Here is a 17,736-nt window from a genome sequence, read left to right on the forward strand (position 1 = left end):
CAGCCAGCGCCTATATTCCCATTCTTACTGATACATTATCTTTCTCCCGAGAGCCTTGTTGTGCAAGCTTTGATAAGCAATGTGAATCTTAATGCTCTCCCTACTGCTCCCTCCGATAGTGTCAAAACAATCTGAAAGAGACACGTTAGTGATAGATTCCTTACCTTAGAATATCCCCAGGCGTCAGACTGGATCCGGAAACTTTTGCGTAGCAGTACCCTTGCGCGTCGGTAGGCGTCGTCTGCAGCTCCGCGTCCGTCGTTGGCGCCGTGATGACGTCGTCAGAGTACTTAGACGCCGCCTCCGCGTGCTGACGTCAGTTCTTAGACACAGCTTTTCCGCGCCAGAAACGCAGAGCTATGCCAAAAACCAACACTGGTGCCATAAAACTAGGGCCCTGAAAGGGGATGACCTTAACCCTAGATATCGGTCGCAGAACGGGGAGGATGGGTGGGTTTTTCCGCGCCAGCCAGTGCAGATCTGGAAAAAGCAGTAACCCAGTCAATTTTTGACTAACTTTTTTTAGGTCATTTTTGATCCTTCTCGAAGTCTTGCGACTCCGATCGGTGCCGTAGGGATGCCTGGTTTCAAGCACTGTGAATATTGCGACCGCACTATGTCGGTCACGGATCCTCACCACCTGTGCCTAACTTGTTTAGGCATCGACCACGATGAAAAGGCCTGCTCCGACTGCCGGGCCCTCTCTTCGAAAGCCAGGAGGAAGCGGTCCCGCAGGCGACTCGAACTCCGCCAGTCGGCCCCGCGCCGCATGAGGTCCCGGTCTCGGTCCCACGGGAGGTCGAGGGACAGGTCGCGGGGACGGAGCCACCAAAACTCCGGGAGTCGGCACCACTCCTCCGGGTCGAAGTCGTCGTCAGGTAAGAAGCACAAGAAGTCGAAGAGGCGTCATCGCTCTTCTGACTCCCCCCCCCGACGCTCGCGCAACACGGAGTCGCGGGCGTCACGTCCCGCCCCACACCCTCCGGTCCCTGGGCGAGACGCGACGCCGGAGGAGATTGAGCGCTTCCTCATGGCCATGAGGTCCCTTTCTCCTCCGACGGGCTCCGCGGCGCCTTCGGGCCCAGCGGACCCGTCTGGGGCCCCTAGCGAGTCGGGGACTTCGGCCCGACGCTGTTGGGTGCTTCGGCCCCGACGCCGCCGGTGCCTTCGGGCCCGGTCCGCAGGTTTCCTCGGTCCCGACGCCGCCGGCGCCTTCGGGCCCGGTGCCGCCGGACACCGCTGGACCTTCCTCGGGCTCTGGATCGTTACCGGTGGACCTTACAACCGCCCCGGTGTCGGTCCGTCAGGTGTCGCCTCCGGCGCCGTCTGGAGATTTCCACTTCTACGAACCGGCCCCATTGATTGACAACCCAGAGTATTAGGAGATGGGTGATGAGGAGGATTGGGAGGGGTCTGAAGACCCTCTGACCAGGGAGTGTCAGTCTCAAGAGGACTGGGCAGGAGACCTTGGGGAGGCCAGTGGCCTGGACACCTCTCCAGACACTGGTTTTGTCTCTCCTCCTACCGTGGCTTCGGAGGAGGGGGCAACCTATAGTGTAGTGTTGACGAGAGCTGCCAAGGCCTTGGGCCTTGAGCTCCCCGTCGTGGCCGTGAGGACTAACCTCCTCACTGAGGTCCTTAAACCGCAGTCAAGCTCGACCGAGCCTCTGCTGCCCTTTTAATGAGGCCTTGACCGACGTTCTTTTGGGCACCTGGTCCAGGCCCGCTACGGGTTCGCCCGTAGATAGGAACGTGGCCAGACGCCACCGCCCGGCCCCGGGCGACCCATGTTTCCTGTCCACCCACCCCACCCCGAGAGTCTGGTCATCCAGGCCTCCAATTCCCAGACCGCATTCCCGTCGGCTCCGCCGGACAGGGAATCCAAGAGGCATGAGAATTATGAAAAGAAAATATTCTCCTCCCTTAGTTTGGGACTGCGGTCTTCCAACACCGCATGTCTCTTGGGCCGCTACACCCACTCTCTGTGGGAGACGGTGGCGGAAGTGCTGCCAGAGTGTCCGTAGGAGGTACGGGCCAAACTCGGCCAAGCCCTTGTGGAGGGCCGGGAAGCAGCCAAGTATTCTATCCGGTGTGGGCTGGATACCACCGACTCACTGGGCAGAGCAATGGCAATGACGGTGGCAGTGAGACGCCACGCCTGGCTGAGGTCCACCAATTTTTCGGCAGATGTCCAGAACACTCTGATGGACATGCCGTTCGATGGCCATCGCCTTTTTGGCGACAAGGCAGACCAGGGGCTTGAGCGCTTTAAGGACTCCAGGGCTACGGCCAAGTCCTTGGGCCTCCCGGCCCGCGCCAGCAAACGGCTGCCTTTCGCTCCTTTCGTGGCCAAGGAAGGGGCGTCCCCACACGTGCCGCCAGCCACTCGCCGCAGACTAACATCCAGCGCGGTGGCGGCCGTGGAAACCGCCGTGGAGGCAGTCGGGGACAACGGCGAGGTCAGTCCACACCTTCCCCCACAGCATTCGCCTCTAAACCCTCCTAGTCCGTGCTTTTCGGCCCATGTGATGCCAGTGGGGGGCAGGGTTCGCCATCACCACTCTCACTGGCGCACTGTCACTTCGGGCAGGTGGGTGCTGCAGATCGTCCGGAGGGGCTACTCCCGCCCCTTCGAGACGACTCCTCAAGCCATGCCACCGCAATACCACCGCGTATCGGGGGATCACTTGCGGCTTCTGCAGGAGGAAGTTTCGGCCCCCTTGGCCAAGGGGGCCATCAAGCGTGTTCCTGGGCCAGAAGTAGGACGTGGTTGCTACTCCCACTACTTTCTGGTACCCAAGAAGGGCAAAGGGGGCCTACACCCTATCTTGGACCTAAGCAACATCAACAGTTTCCTCCGGAAGGAGAAGTTCAAAATGCTGACTCTGGCTCAGGTCTTAGCTGCCCTGGACCCAGGAGACTGGATGGTAGCGTTGGACTTGCAGGACGTGTATTTCCACATCCCCGTCCTGCCGGCCCACAGGCGTTACCTGCAGTTCACGGTAGGCATGAGCACTTTCAGTTTACCGTGCTCCCCTTCGGCCTTACCAGCGCCCCACGGGTGTTCACGAAGGTGATGGCGGTGGTCGCAGCTCATCTGCGCTGGTTAGGGGTCTCAGTCTTCCCCTACCTCGACGGCTGATTGTTGAAGGCGGGCTCGCCCCAGACAGTCGTCAACCACTTCCAGATTACGGCAGACCTCTTGCACCAGCTGGGATTCTCCATCAATGTGCCGAAGTCACACCTGTGTCCCTCTCAGAAGCTCCTTTTCATCGGAGCGGTTCTCGACTCGGCGCAGTTTCGGGTTTACCCACCCGAACAGCGGGTTCGGGATATACAGGCTCTGATTCCAATCTTCCAGCCTTTATCCCGAGTTTCGGTCAGGTTGACGCTGCGGCTTCTGGGGCTGATGGCTTCCTGCATCCTTCTGGTGCATCACGCCCAGTGGCGGATGCGGGTTCTGCAGTGGGACCTGAAGTTTCAGTGGGCCCAGCATCAGGGCAACCTGTCCGACCATGTCCTGATCTCGGAGGGCACTGCGAGGCAGCTGCAGTGATGGCTCACGAACCGCGATTGGGTCAGCGGCAGATCCCTCTCCCTTCCCCAACCGGAGCACGTAGTTGTGACGGATGCGTCCCTCCAGGGCTGGGGAGGCCACATGGGAGAGGCAGAGATCAGAGGCCTCTGGTCTCCGGCGGAGTCCCGGCTCCATATCAACCTTTTGGAGCTGCCGGCGATTCATCTAGCACTGAAGGCATTCCTCCCCTCTGTCCGAGGGAGTGTAGTGCAGGTGTTCACGGACAACACCACCGCCATGTGGTACTGCAACAAACAGGGCGGGGTGGGGTCGTGGACCCTCTGCCAGGAGGCTCTGCGCCTCTGGCAATGGCTGGAACATCAGGACGTGACTCTGGTGGTTCAACACCTGGCCGGTTCTCTGAACGCCAGGGCGGACGAACTCAGCCACCGGTGCATGATGGATCACGAATGGCGTTTGAACTCGGACGTGGCGCAAGGTCTCTTTCTGCAGTGGGGAGAGCCTTGGTTAGATCTATTCGCCACCGAAGAGAACGCTCAATGTCATCAGTTCTGCGCTTTGGAATTTCCAAGGCGGCACTCGCTCGGAGACGCTTTTCGTCGCGAGTGGAGCTGCGGTCTGTTGTACGCCTTTCCGCCTATACCACTTCTGCCCAGAGTGCTGAAGAAGATCAGGCGCGACCGGGCACAAGTCATCCTTGTGGCTCCGGACTGGGCACGAAGGTACTGGTATCCCGAGCTACTCAGTATGTCAGTCGATCCCCCGGTTCGTCTGCCTCTTCAGGAGGACCTTCTGTCGCAGCAGCAGGGGACGGTCCTCCACCCGAACCTGTCCAGTCTCCACCTCCATGCTTGGAGATTGAGAGGCGACAGTTGAGGCCATTTGACTTGCCTCCTGAAGTTTGCAACATCATTCTGGTAGCCAGGCGTCCCTCCACAAAGTCGGTATACGCCTGCAGGTGGAACAGATTTGTGGCATGGTGCACAGCAAAGGCTGTGGATCCCCTTAATGCCCCTCTTTCTGAGGTTCTCCTCTTTCTTCTTTCTCTTGCCCAGCAGGGCTCTGCTCTGGGCACTATCAAGGGCTACCTTTCTGCTCTTTCAGCCTTTCTGAGGCTGCCTGATCAACCTTCTTTGTTCAAGTCTCCTATCGTTAATCGATTCCTGAAAGGCATCACACATGCGTTCCCTCCTGTTCCCTTTGTGATGCCTCAGTGGGACTTGAACCTGGTTCTTACATTTCTGATGTGCGCTCCCTTTGAGCCACTTCACAACTGCCCTCTTCGCCTTCTCACTTTGAAGACTGCCTTCCTGGTAGCCATCACCTCTGCCAGGAGAGTGAGTGAGCTCCAGGCTCTATCCTGTAAACCTCCTTTCCTTTCAGTCCATCCGGGCAAGGTTGTGTTGCGGACAAGGCCCTCCTTCTTGCCCAAGGAAGTCACGGCCTTCCACATTGGGCAATCTATCACCTTGCCCACCTTCTTTCCGCCTCCGCATCCCTCGAGAGAGGAAGAGAGGCTCCACCGTCTGGACCCAAAACGTGCGCTCTCGTTCTATCTGTACCGCACACGCCAGTTCCGGGTGGATGACCAACTCTTTGTTGGTTACGTGGGCGCTAAGAAGGGGAAAGCGTCGCACAAGCGGACCATCTCGCGGTGGATCATCTTGTGTATCCAGGTGTGTTACTCCTTGGCGAAGAAGGAACCACCTGTTGGGCTGAGGGCTCATTCCACTCGAGCCACAGCGACTACGACTGCCTTGGGCCGAGGTGTGCCCTTGCAGGACATTTGCCAGGCGGCTACGTGGGCCTCGCTGCACACGTTTGCAAGACATTATTGCCTGGACAGTCAAGACCGGAGGGATGGCTTCTTTGGTTGGCCGTTCCGTCCTCCAGGACTTTCTGGTGTAGTTATTGGTTCGCAGACCCACCACCTCGGGGTTGGTATTGCTGGGGTATCTATTCTAAGGTAAGGAATCTATCACTAAAGTGTCTCTTTCAGATGCACAAGTTACTACTTGTGTAACGATATATCTGTAAGAGACATTAGTTAGTGATAGATTCCTTACAGACCCACCCATCCTCCCCGTTCTGCGAACCGATATCTAGGGTTAAGGTCATCCCCTTTCAGGGCCCTAGTTTTATGGCACCAGTGTTGGTTTTTGGCATAGCTCTGCGTTTCTGGCGCGGAAAAGCTGTGTCTAAGAACTGACGTCAGCACACGGAGGCGGCGTCTAAGTACTCCGACGACGTCAGCACGGCGCCGACGACGGACGCGGAGCTGCAGACGACGCCTACCGACGCGCAAGGGTACTGCTACGCAAAAGTTTCCGGATCCAGTCTGATGCCTGGGGATATTCTAAGGTAAGGAATCTATCACTAACTAATGTCTCTAACAGATATATTGTTACACAAGTAGTAACTTGTGTATCAGTTCCGTAGGCAGGAGACTTTCCTGTCCTTGAATATTCTGTTGCTCCTTAGTCTTTTACATGCAGGTTCTTTAGGCTATGGCGAGCAAGATTTTGCCTTTGGCCAGACTGTGTATGGTGACCAGAACGTGGATAAAAGTACCCTGAATAGAGATTGGCCACAACAGATTGTGATTCCAAAGCCATAGCCTTCAGTATCATTTTATAGTGCCATGCTTGGATGGCCTGCTAGATTTTCAGTAGATGATCAACCATCCCTGATAGACATTCCTTTCGATGATGATAGGCCCTTTGGTGAAAAAGCATATTCAGGCCAATAATTATTTAAGGATACAAGAGCTACTGCTCACTCCTTGTGGCTACTGTCTCCCATTCGTCAGTTCCACCAGCAGTACCAGAAGTTCCAGGGTTACTCAAGAATTCAAGGGCCTTGCCAACCACCAGAGGCAGTCCTCGCAAACCTGTCCTGCCACCAGTCCTCCTTTTCCTCCCTGTCTGCTGCCCTCAAGCTGCTTTTGTTCCCTCTCCAGTGGGCATTTGGGACAGGTGAGCAGCAGAATTCGTTTCTATTTACCTGGCTGATAAACAAATACTTTGGACTAGGTGGTCTTTCAAGTGGTTCAGTTCAGACCTCTTTAGATATCGGCTTTGTCTACCCCTCCCCACATTCCTCTAGTTATTTTGCCACACATTGGCAGACTATGACGATATTCTCTTGAAAGAAGTTCAGACTCTGCTTGCCAAGGGTGCCTTGAGTTCGTGCCCAAGGCAGATATGTACGAGATGTACTACTGATACTTGAATGGGGGCTGAAGCCAATCTTAGACCTCAAGTTGCTGAAAGGATGTTAAGGAGGTGTACTTTCGTATGTGGAACTTACAGTCCAGTAGGACTTGTGATGTGGTCCTAACATTTCCAATTCACTGTCCTGACATTTGGCTTTACCCCGGCCCCCCAGGTGTACATAAAAGTAATATTAGGGGTTGTAGCCAGGAATACAGCTATTCCGGTATCTCGACGACTGGCTGCTGAGGAGCTCGCCTGAGCTAGTCTTGGGCCACTTACAGATACGTTTCATTGCTCTCCGACCTGGTATTCTTGATCAATGAACCAAAATGATACCATTGGCCTGTGGAGAAATTCTTTTTACAGGGGCGATCGTTACACAGTGGCTTTAAATGCCTGAAAAGAGTCCAAGATGTTGACATGATCCCATTGTTTTAGGCATGAGGCTTGTGCTGGCCTGGATGACGCTAAGGTGTCTTGTTCTCATAGCCTCGTGCATTTTGCTGGTACCTATGCCTGCTGGCACAGAGGGCCCTGAAGCGGAACTTTCGTTTTCAGTGGGCACAACTCTGGGAAAGCCATTCACAGTGTCTGCATATGGGACGAAGCAACTTGGTTCCTTAAGTGTTGGATGGTGGATTTTTACATGCTGCAGGCCATTTTCCTTGTCTCATGCAGAGCTTACTGTAGTGAGTGACGTGTTGTGTCTGGGATGGGGAGGTTACATGGACCTCAGGTTTCTGATAGAGCAGCATTAATGCATCAGCTTTTTAGAGCTGCACTCCATCCATCTGGCCCTCAATACATTTCTGCTCTCTGTCAAGGGCAGGCCTGTCTAAGTCCTGACTGACAACATGACTGGTACTGTAAGAAGTCATATGGCATGAGGTCCCATACCCTCTATGGTGGTGGCTAGTATTGTTGGCCAGTCACCTGACTGTTTACTGAATGGCAGAGTGTGATGATCTCAGCAGGCATCATGTTGCTAATCATGAGTGGCATCTGCTTCTTGAGGTGGGATTAGGCATCTTTGCCCATTGGGGTATACCCTTGCTAGATCCGTTTTTTTTTGCCTCTGAGAACATGCAGTCATGGTCTCTAGCAGATGGGTGCTGCTTTCAATGGGAATCTGGTCTTCTGTACACATTCCTGCATCTGCCCAGGATTTCTCAGGTCCTACAGAAGGTTGGGGACAAGATGCAGCTCATCCTGATAGCTCCACAATAGGTTCTGGAGGGGTCTTTTAATCTGACCTTCTGAATCTGAGCATATTCCTTCCACTTAATCTGCATCCTCGGGAGGACCTGCTATCCCAGCACCAGGGCACAGCTCTGCATCTGAGTTGCCATTATGTACACTTCTATGCATGGATATTGAGCGGGATCAGTTGACAGGCTTTGATCTTCCGTAACAGGTGATGGATGTTATTTTGGCTGCCCACTGCTTGTCCACAAAGTCCATCTATTCTGGCTCTTGATCTAAATTTATCAACTGGGGTGCGGAGCTCAAAGCTCTCTGAAGTTCATCTGTTTTATCTTTGGCTTAGTAAGTCTTTGCTATGGGCATTGTTAAAGGTTACCTGTCGGCCCTGTTAGCCTTTCTCCGTTTGCTAGATTAGCCCTCTTTATTCAAGGCACACTTTCCAATGTATTTCTTTAAAAGGCTTTCTTGTATGTTTCCATCGCCTCCATTTATTATGTCATAGTGGGATCCTAACTTGGTTCTTATGTCCTGATATGAGCTCCCTTTGAGCTTATGAGCAGTTGCACCCTGAGACTATTGACTCTCAAGACGGTGTTTTTTTATTGATATCACGCATGCACATCGTGTCAATGAGCTGCAAGTCTTGCCCATTCTTCCCCTGCATATCACCTTAGGAACCCAAGGTGGAACATCCACTTTTTGTTTGATTGCTGGTGTGAAAACGGCGAAGGTGGTCTAGAAGTTGACCTTATGGTCCATTACCCTTTGTATGAAACTCTGCTTTGCTTTGGCCAAGATAAAGCCTCCTGAAGCTCTTTGATCTCATTCCACCAGGGGAACTACAACAACATTACCTAGAGGCATTCCAGTGTTGAACCTCCGCTCAGCTGCTAAAGTGCATCTGTTCATACCTTCAACAGGCATTACTGTATCACCGCTCAGGTTTGCAGAGGGGGCTATGTTGCCCGCTCTGTAGTGTAGGGCTTCGTCCATTAAGTCCACTCCTCGGACTCACCATCTGCGTATAGGTACTGGTTTGATATCTGTTCAAAAGGGGAGAAATCTTCAGTTCGAATTATCCACCAGACAAATAAGTTAATTTTGTTTGTTAGCACTCTTTCTGATGTATACTTGACATAAATATATGAATGACCCTCACCTAAATCTGATATAAATGTAATTCTAACCATACTAATACTCAAGCCATTTGAACACAGGGCAGCGTTTGAAATGTATTTATGGAGTTGGAGGACCACCTTTCTTATTGATATAATTAGTGGCAGATGGATGAGAAAACGGCAAGCTGTTTTTCCAAAGATCCTAACATTTTCATCAAAAGGCGCAGGGTTCTCATTCGAATGGGCCATTTATTTATTTATTTTAAGGCCTTGACAGAATTATATTTGAATGTGGAAATTACCCTGCCGGTTTTCCAACCAAGGTTTCTTGAATTCTTGGCTAGACAAACATTACACCCTCTCGATTTACAAAGCCTTGCAATGCAACAAACGTCTTCAGAAACGCTAAACATTTGTTGATTGCAGTCATCAAAGCAGCAGAAACCACAATTTCTGGTTGAATTGTCTACATATTAGGACATTAGTGCAGTCTGGCCTCCTTACAGGCTTCATACACATCCTTATATCAGACCAAAGGTATCACTGGTAACTTCAAATGAACATGCTTTTTTAAGGCATAACCTGGCCGCTCTTCATGTTATTTCTAAACATTATTCTCAGGAGGTGTCATTTTCTACCGACCCTGCTTTCCCCCAGATGTTTGGCTCAATTTTTTGCTCAGAGCTTGGTGTCATGCTCCAATTTTGTGCGCCAGAAAAAACTCTGTAGAAATAGGGCTTATCTTTTTTTTTTTTAAGACCAATGGTCCCAAACTTTATTTAGTTTCACAGATAAGAAGGCAAGTATTCATACAATGACATAAAAAGGAAAAAATTACTACAAACGGTACCCAGCAAGTAGCACATTTTGACATGTCAATTATACATGAGTGAAAATAAACAGTAGCCAGGGGAGATGCATTAGTTCGTAAGTGGCAGTGCCAGGAAATGTCTCGGGTCGTAGTGCTCGTGGCCCGCAGCGCCGCAGTAGGACCAAGGTGGTCATGTAATCCAGCAACCAATTGTCTTGGGTCGCGTACCCTGGTTGGCACATTAGCAGTCAAAGGCAGGATCATATCCCACATGGCCATACGGGTCGCTGGGTTTCAGTCTCTTGCTCCCGGCAGTGACCAACAAGCATTGTGTGTAAAGTAAACGGGGAGGGGAAATCTAGTAACATCTTGAGTACAGCAGAAACATTCTCTTTGCCACCCAAGAAACATAACTGGGAATGAAAAGAAGGGGGTAAGGGAGAAACATTTCAACAACTGTTGGATTAGTGTATGCGTGTATAATAGTGTATCTGGGGTCCTAGCTGTGTATGACGCACCCTATGTGGGCTGTGTGGGACTGTGGACGGCTGAGGATGTAGTGTCGTTGCGGCTGCAGGTCGGGGAGGGGGGGAAAACAGGGGCGGGGGGGGCAACAGGGGACACCTTCCGTTGGGCAAGACCCCGTCTATCGGGGCTGTAGAAATAGGGCTTATATGGTTCTTGACACACCTGTATGAGTGAGGGCCTGCTTGATACCCAGGTACAGTAACATCCTTACTCTAGTGCAGGTAACTTCCTTTTAGTATTAAAGGAGGGCAAAGAAAGACACCCATCCACTGTTTAAAAGAGAATGTAAAAATCACCAGGGCCGTTTTTCCTTTTTTGGCGGGGTAAGGTGCCTTGGACCTGCAGCTGTGCATAGATTATATTTGCTTGTTAAACTCCCTTCGTTGGATGACTGTGGACTTAAAGTGCAATTGTAAAAGGACATGCTTGGACTGTATGTGTGCTTTGAGGGGAAAGCCAAATTTGTGGCCAATTCGTTAATGTGGGGTTTACACCTCTTCACACAAAATAACAGCCTTCTTTTGATCAAAGTCTGGCCAGCAGTTCTGAGGTCTGCTGCTAATAGCACTCAGATGCTTCATAAGATTCAAGATTGCTTTGAGTATTCAGGGCTACAATGTCTATGAAAGAATTCATTTTCCTGGCATTAATCTCTGTAAAAAAAAAATCTATTTTGCCATTTGTATTCTCTAAGTTGAGACTTGGCCTCCTATAAGGTTCAGTAATGTTTATCATGTTGTGGTTCCTCCACCCAACTTAGCGTAATATGTGGCAACTAGTTATCTGCGTCTAGCACAATTTCGTAACCTCTTGTATGAATTTTTCGTCAATAAATGCTGCTTAAACACAACTAATATCTGTTTACAGATGGCTTGTGATGTATCGTCTATTTAATAATTTCCTTTTTTTCCTTTTCTTATGCCAAGGTGTTGAAGGATGGAAGCATTCTATCTCCTCTTCTGACCAGGCTCATGAACTATTTCTTCTTTTCAAAAGGGTGAGTAACTCAACACAGTAATCGATTCTGTCTATTCACCTTTGTTCTAGAACTTGCAAAACAATACATCTGTACAGTCTTGTTCTCATTAAGATATCACAGAATCCCTTAATAACCTAGACTCCTCTATCCTCATCGTGTAATTCCATACATAATGGGTAGCCTGCAGTGCCAAGGTGGCAATTTTAACACAATGTGAATGGTGTAGTTTTAAATCTTACTACTTCCTGTCCCAAGTCGTCTCAATGGTACCATCTGGTGAGCGGTGCCAGAAAGTGTCCTTCCATACGAACAAAGAACAAAGATCCATGTACGACGGTCACATGCTCTTGTAGCTTGCATCCCATGTGACCTAAAAGCTGCCTTTCTTAAGTCACTTGTGCTTGCCTCACTCCTCTTCCTTCCATGTCGCACTCCACCTCAAATCCTCTTTTTCCAGTTAATTAAAACAAAGCGTGGGTCAATCCTATTTTCTATATTTTTATAGTTGTTTCTTTTTAAGGTTTTTAGCTTTGTTTTTGTACACCAGAGTCCATGTGCTTAACCAATATTAAGTATTTTCACATGGCAGAGATACTAGTTTGCAAGGTGAGCATCCTCAAGGAGTGGGATCTTTGTAAACTCTATACAGTTACTGGGGCACCTCAATCATGTTGTATTATCTTGCACTTCAATTGTACCTTGAACTGTATTGAGCACTTGAGAGACATTTTCAATCAACCGTATCCTTATGGGTATATTAAGTTGATCCATTAACAGAAATGTGAGTCAAGAACTTGGTTGAGTAACTGCTTTCGTACTAGCAAGAAGTTTCACTGTTTAAGTCTATCTTTCTATCCTTGCAAAACGCACCTCACCCTTGCTCACACATTCTGTTCATCCTCCTGCCTCCTCAACTAAAAGTCTCCAGGAAAAGTTCTGAGATTTGCATTACTTTAGAGGAGAAAATGGACATCCCTACCTAGAGGACACTATTCTTACACTCCTAATTCCATTGCTTATGTCAATTCATGACTTTGGTAATGAAAGGATCTGCCATAATATTACTAGAAAACAGTTCTATAATTCGATCCCAGTATGGAGAAATTCAAAAACATTACCTGATCCGTTCAGGAATCTGACAAGATCTAACTATGAAACGGATGAAAAAGAAGAGGAAGCACCAGAGAAACCCATATCTGAGCCCAATTTGGAAGCAATCTCTCACCCTTTGGAAGAAAAAATACGGAGTAGCCATGCATTACATTTTACCAGTTCACTGGGTAGGTTGACTTTACTTCTGATACTGTTTCAGGTATATACAACTGATATGGTATTGGAGTTTTACTGACACCTTGTCCATAAAAGACAATGAGAGCTTCCCTTAAGTGCTTTGTCCTTAGTATCTGGATTTATGAAACAGTTCCTGATTACTGAGGATTCAAGAATACATATTCTCTCTTACAACTGTTGCAGGTGAGGAAAGGCACAAAATAATAAGAATAACTGAACTGCTTGTGGCTGTGAAATTTTGTTTATACTGTAACAAATTAACTTGAATTACTATCCCCCATCCATAGCCTTATAACCAAACCACAGTTAAAAACCAGCCCTATGTTGGCCACCAGGGGGCTAGGGAAGGCACCCTCATCCCCACAGCTTTTATTCGATATTACGAAAATTAACCTTCGCCTGTCTTGAACATGCCCTATTTGTTTGGATTCCACTCAGTCCCAACGCTCTGCTTTTTTAGGTGTATTAGCGGCAGTCAGTAGTAGAAGTTTTAAGTATTTAGGGTATGTTAGTTCTCTAAATTCCTCTAATATGAATGTGCTTAACGGTGGCTAGATTTTGGCAAAACTGTTGTCATGCCTAGCACTGCCCACAGGCCATAGAGCTAAGAGCAATGTTTTTCGGTTTAGCTCTTTTCCTCATTGTACAACAATAACCTGCTTTGCTACACAAAGGTTTAGAGCTATTTGATTACCTCTTAAGGAGCAATATGCTTGTCTTATAGCCAGGAATCTAGGGATTTGTTTGTCAAAGATTGTCCTCCTACATTAAGAATCTCATTCCAATATCTGGTCACTTTAGGACACTGCCACAGGTGCAGGCATGTTTCTTTATCCCCACAGTTCCTCCAGCAGAGCACCAACTTATTGGGTGTCTAAGGAGTGCAATTTCTCTTTTGTGTAATACCACAGCAAGGAGATGTTCATGAGGAGTCCTTTGTTGTGCGTGCAGCAGCCAGACTGTTACGTTCTCTGGTATTTGTACCTCCACCCAGTTAGTGTGAATGATCTGCCCGTTTTTTTCTCGCACTTTGTTTGACTTGGGGATTTGCTCATCTCCTGTATATGCTGTAGCAGTTGATCTATCTCAGCTGGCAAACAGCTGTTACTATCCTTGACAAGTAGCTATTTTTCAAAATTTGTCAAATCTCTGTATGTGGTGGGTCTAATAGTCTCCAGAAGTATCCAATGTCTAAGTTTGTAGTGGTGAAATCTCCTTCAGCAGGATATTACATTTCTCCTAAGTTGGTCGAAGGCCCTGATCCTATTCTCATCAAGCATGTGGCCTATGCGTTTCTATCCCCACCACCTCCATACCCCGCCCGTGCTGGCGAAAGTGCTCGGTTTTTGCCAAAGGGCGATAAGGCTGAGTGGAAGGTAGCTTTAACATCCCACACTGGTAATGAGGTCCTAGTCACTGATGAGGAGTATAGACCCCATAACTGATGCTTTCTGGATAGGCTGGTCTTTAACCCCTTTGCTGCAGCGGCAATTCCGCTGCAGAGCTAAGGGGTTGGGGGGGGGGGGCGCGTGGCGCTCCCATGCTCGTGACTGAACCGCTCCGTCACGAGCCTCAGGTGCGCTGTGCTGATGACGGAGCGGTTCCGTCGCGGCCCCGCCCGCTAAACAGAACGTCCAGCGCAAGTGCGAAAACCGTGCCGAGCGGGCCGTGACGGAACCGCTCCGTCATCAGCACAGCGCGTCCGTGGCTGGTGACGGAGCGGTTCCGTCACCCGTAGGGGAGGGGTTAAAGCACCAGTGTTTCTTTGATTCCCTTCTGTGCCACTGAGCCATATTTAACAAAGGTGTGGGGCTTGATAGTGTTTGGTCAGTTAGTTATCCTCAATCTGCCTTTGTCCGTTTCTTTACAAGCATGTGATCTCACCATCAATGGGATTTTCCCAGCCCAAGTTAAATGATCTGTCATTCTTTGCCATGTCTGTACAGTAATAGGCGGGGGCTGCAGAGGCAGGGCCTGAAACACAAAAAGGATCTTGGGAATAACTGTCATTTTCACTGCTGTGACATGGCCTAGTCAGGAGAGCCCTGCGTTATGCCACAATTATGGTTTTAGAGCAACTCAAAGTATATATATCTTTTTTGACCACGGTTCTGCTGTGGGGGTTTTTGGTCAATGCCAAGGTAGGTAGCCTTGTTATGTTACTGAATGAGTTCCTGTTGAATTTGTGCGTGATTAATATTCAATATTATGGACTTTTGAAGGTTTAGGCTAAACCCAGTAGCCTCGCCAAACACTTCCATTTCCACAGTCAATGCAGGCCGTGACTTCAATGTGTCTGTCAAAGTAAAGAGCACATTGCCCACATACATGGTAAATGTATGCTTATCCAGTCTGATTAAGTTCTTTGAGATGAATGTCTTTCCCCTCACACTCTCAGCCATCGACTCCCTCTACAGTAAGAAAAGACGTGTGGGGGAAAGAAGGCCTCACTGTATTGTGCTCCTCTGGATAGATAGACACAGGGACCTTACACCATTGACTCTCACTATATCGGGCTGGGGAGCTGTGGCTTAAGGTAACCCAAGTTTGAAATCTGTGTCCTAATCCAGCCTTGGTCTGCACTTCAAGATAGGGCCAGTAGATCCTGTAAGGTAGGGTCAGTGGACCCTGTCAAATGACTTTTTAGCATCCATATTAGGCACTAAGGCCTTCTTTCGGGACCTTTGGATATTTTCAAGAATGTGGAGAACCTTTTCATATTTTTGTGGCAAATTATGCCAACAATGAAGCCCATATAGTTGGGGTCTATAATGTTCTACATGATGTGCTTAAATAGGTGTGCCAAGCAACCAGTGGAGATTTTTGCATCCACATCAATTAGCTATATAGGTCTACCCTTCTGCTATATCGGCCTTTTTCCCTGATCAGCCCTCTCTTTTCAAGTCCCCTGTCGTAAACAGATTTCTCAAAGGCATTAATCATCTTTTCCCTCCTATTCCTTTTGTAATGCCACAGTGGGACTTGAATCTGATTCTTACATATCTAATGTGCGCTCCCTTTGAGCCTCTGCACAATTGTCCTTTTCGTCTGCTGACCTTGAAGACTGCTGTCCTGGTTGCCCTCACCTCTGCTAGGAGAGTGAGCTCCCGGTTTTTTCTTGTAAGCCTCCTTTTCTCTGTCCATCCGGACAAGGTTTTGCTCAGGATACGTCCATCCTTTGTGCGCTCCCTTTGAGCCTCTGCACAATTGTCCTTTTCGTCTGCTGACCTTGAAGACTGCTGTCCTGGTTGCCCTCACCTCTGTTAGGAGAGTGAGTGAGCTCCAGGCTCTTTCTTGTAAGCCTCCTTTTCCATCTGTCCATCCGGACAAGGTTGTGCTCAGGACACGTCCATCCTTTCTGCCAAAGGTTGTCACTGCCTTTCACATCGGGCAGACCTGTCACTTTTCCCACCTTCTTTCCACCTCCGCATCCTTCTAGAGAGGAAGGGAGGCTCCACCGTCTGGGTCCAAAACGTGCGCTTTTCGTTTTATTTGAACCGCACACAACAGTTCCGGGTGGATGACCCGCTCTTTGTTGGATACCTTGGCGTCAAAAAGGTCGGGCAGTACACAAGCGGACTATCTCCCGATGGGTTGTCTTGTGTATTAAAGCCTGTTATTCTCTGGCTAAAAAGGAAGCTCCATTGGGGTTGCGCACCCATTCCACCAGGGCTATTGCTGCCACTACAGCATTGGGACGTGGTGTCCCCTTGCAAGACATCTGTCAGGCAGCTACGTGGGCCTCGCTGCACACTTTTACTAAGCACTACTGCCTGGACAGCCAAGTCCGGAGAGACGGCTTCTTTGGCCGTTCTGTTCTCCGAGACTTTCTGACCTGATCTTGGATCGCAGACCCACCACCGGGGTTGTTATTGCTGGGGTAGCTATTCTAAGGTAAGGAATCTATCACTATGTCTTTCTTTCAGATGAACAAGTTATCTACCTTTGGTAACGATATATCTGTAAGAAACATTAGTAGTGATAGATTCCTTACCGCCCCACCCATTCCCCGTTCTGCGAACTGATTTCTAGGGTTATGGTCATACCCTTTCAGGGTCCTAGTTTCAAGGCACCAATGGTCAGTATCTTGCATGGCTCTGCGTTTTCTGGCGTGGAAAGTCGTGTACAGAACTGACAGCGCGTGAGGGCGGTATTTAAGTAGCTGTCGCGACCTCATCTCGGCGACCACAATGCCAACGACGGACGCAGAGACGCACAACGCCACCTTCCGAGGCGCAGGGGTACTGCTGACGAAAACTTTCCGGATCCATTCTGACACCTGGGGTTAATTCTAAGTTAAGGAATCTATCACTACTAAAGCTTCTTACATATATATAGTTACTGAAGGTAAGTAACTTGTTCGTTGGGTCAGCACCATGTCTTCAACAAAGAGGTCAGTTGACGGGCCCTCCGTCCGTTCCGGCACTCCTAGGATGCGTGTATTATTGCGGCGAGACCGTCCATCGAAATCCTCCATTTTGGCCTCTAACATGCTTGGAGGTTTGTCACGGTTCTTGCACTTGGTCTTTAAATGTCTTTGTTTCCAGTTGTTGTCGTAAGTCTTTGGCCATCTTCACTTGAGCCCCCAAATTGCACAAGTCTGTATGCATCTGGATGACTTCCATCGTGACTGCATCTATCTTAATCTCCAAAGTCTCACGTAACCCCTGAATTGCTGCCGTGCCGTCTTTCAATGGTTGTACCCCTTCCACCACTGGTACCTGTTGCTGGCGTCCCTCACTACCTTGGGCAAACACTTTAGGTCTAGCCTTAGCCTACTTGTCCATCTTAGTTTGATTCACCTCACAGGATCACTTATTGCTGAACATCATAGTTCTATACTGTGTCCACTCAGTCTCAGCTGGATAGTGTACTTCGAACTCCTATGCTTCTATTCGGAGGGAGTAGAAATAGCGGTGGCGAGTCCAGTTTGGTGGTGGTGGTAGTGGTGGTGGGGTACCTTTGTTGAGCGTCCGCTGCCTACTGGAGAATTATCAGCTCCTCTCCGTGGCCTGTCAGAAACCCAGCGTGGGCTCTCACCTCAGGAAAGAGGC

The 17,736-nt window shown here is 49.4% G+C and overlaps 1 protein-coding gene across 3 annotated transcripts in view; it reads left to right on the forward strand.

Annotated features, from left to right (window-relative positions):
• MEST (mesoderm specific transcript) overlaps positions 1-17,736 on the forward strand; it is a 342,266-nt gene that overhangs the window by 243,796 nt on the left and 80,734 nt on the right. For all 3 annotated transcript variants that reach the window (XM_086918914.1, XM_086918913.1, XM_086918915.1), the window contains one exon: positions 11,340-11,410. In XM_086918914.1, coding sequence (XP_086775040.1) covers positions 11,340-11,410 — 71 coding nt within the window. The remainder of the gene's footprint in view (positions 1-11,339; positions 11,411-17,736) is intronic.

Source organism: Lissotriton vulgaris, chromosome 1_1, assembly GCF_964263255.1.
Source record: "Lissotriton vulgaris chromosome 1_1, aLisVul1.2, whole genome shotgun sequence".
Classification (NCBI taxonomy): Eukaryota; Metazoa; Chordata; class Amphibia; order Caudata; family Salamandridae; genus Lissotriton; species Lissotriton vulgaris.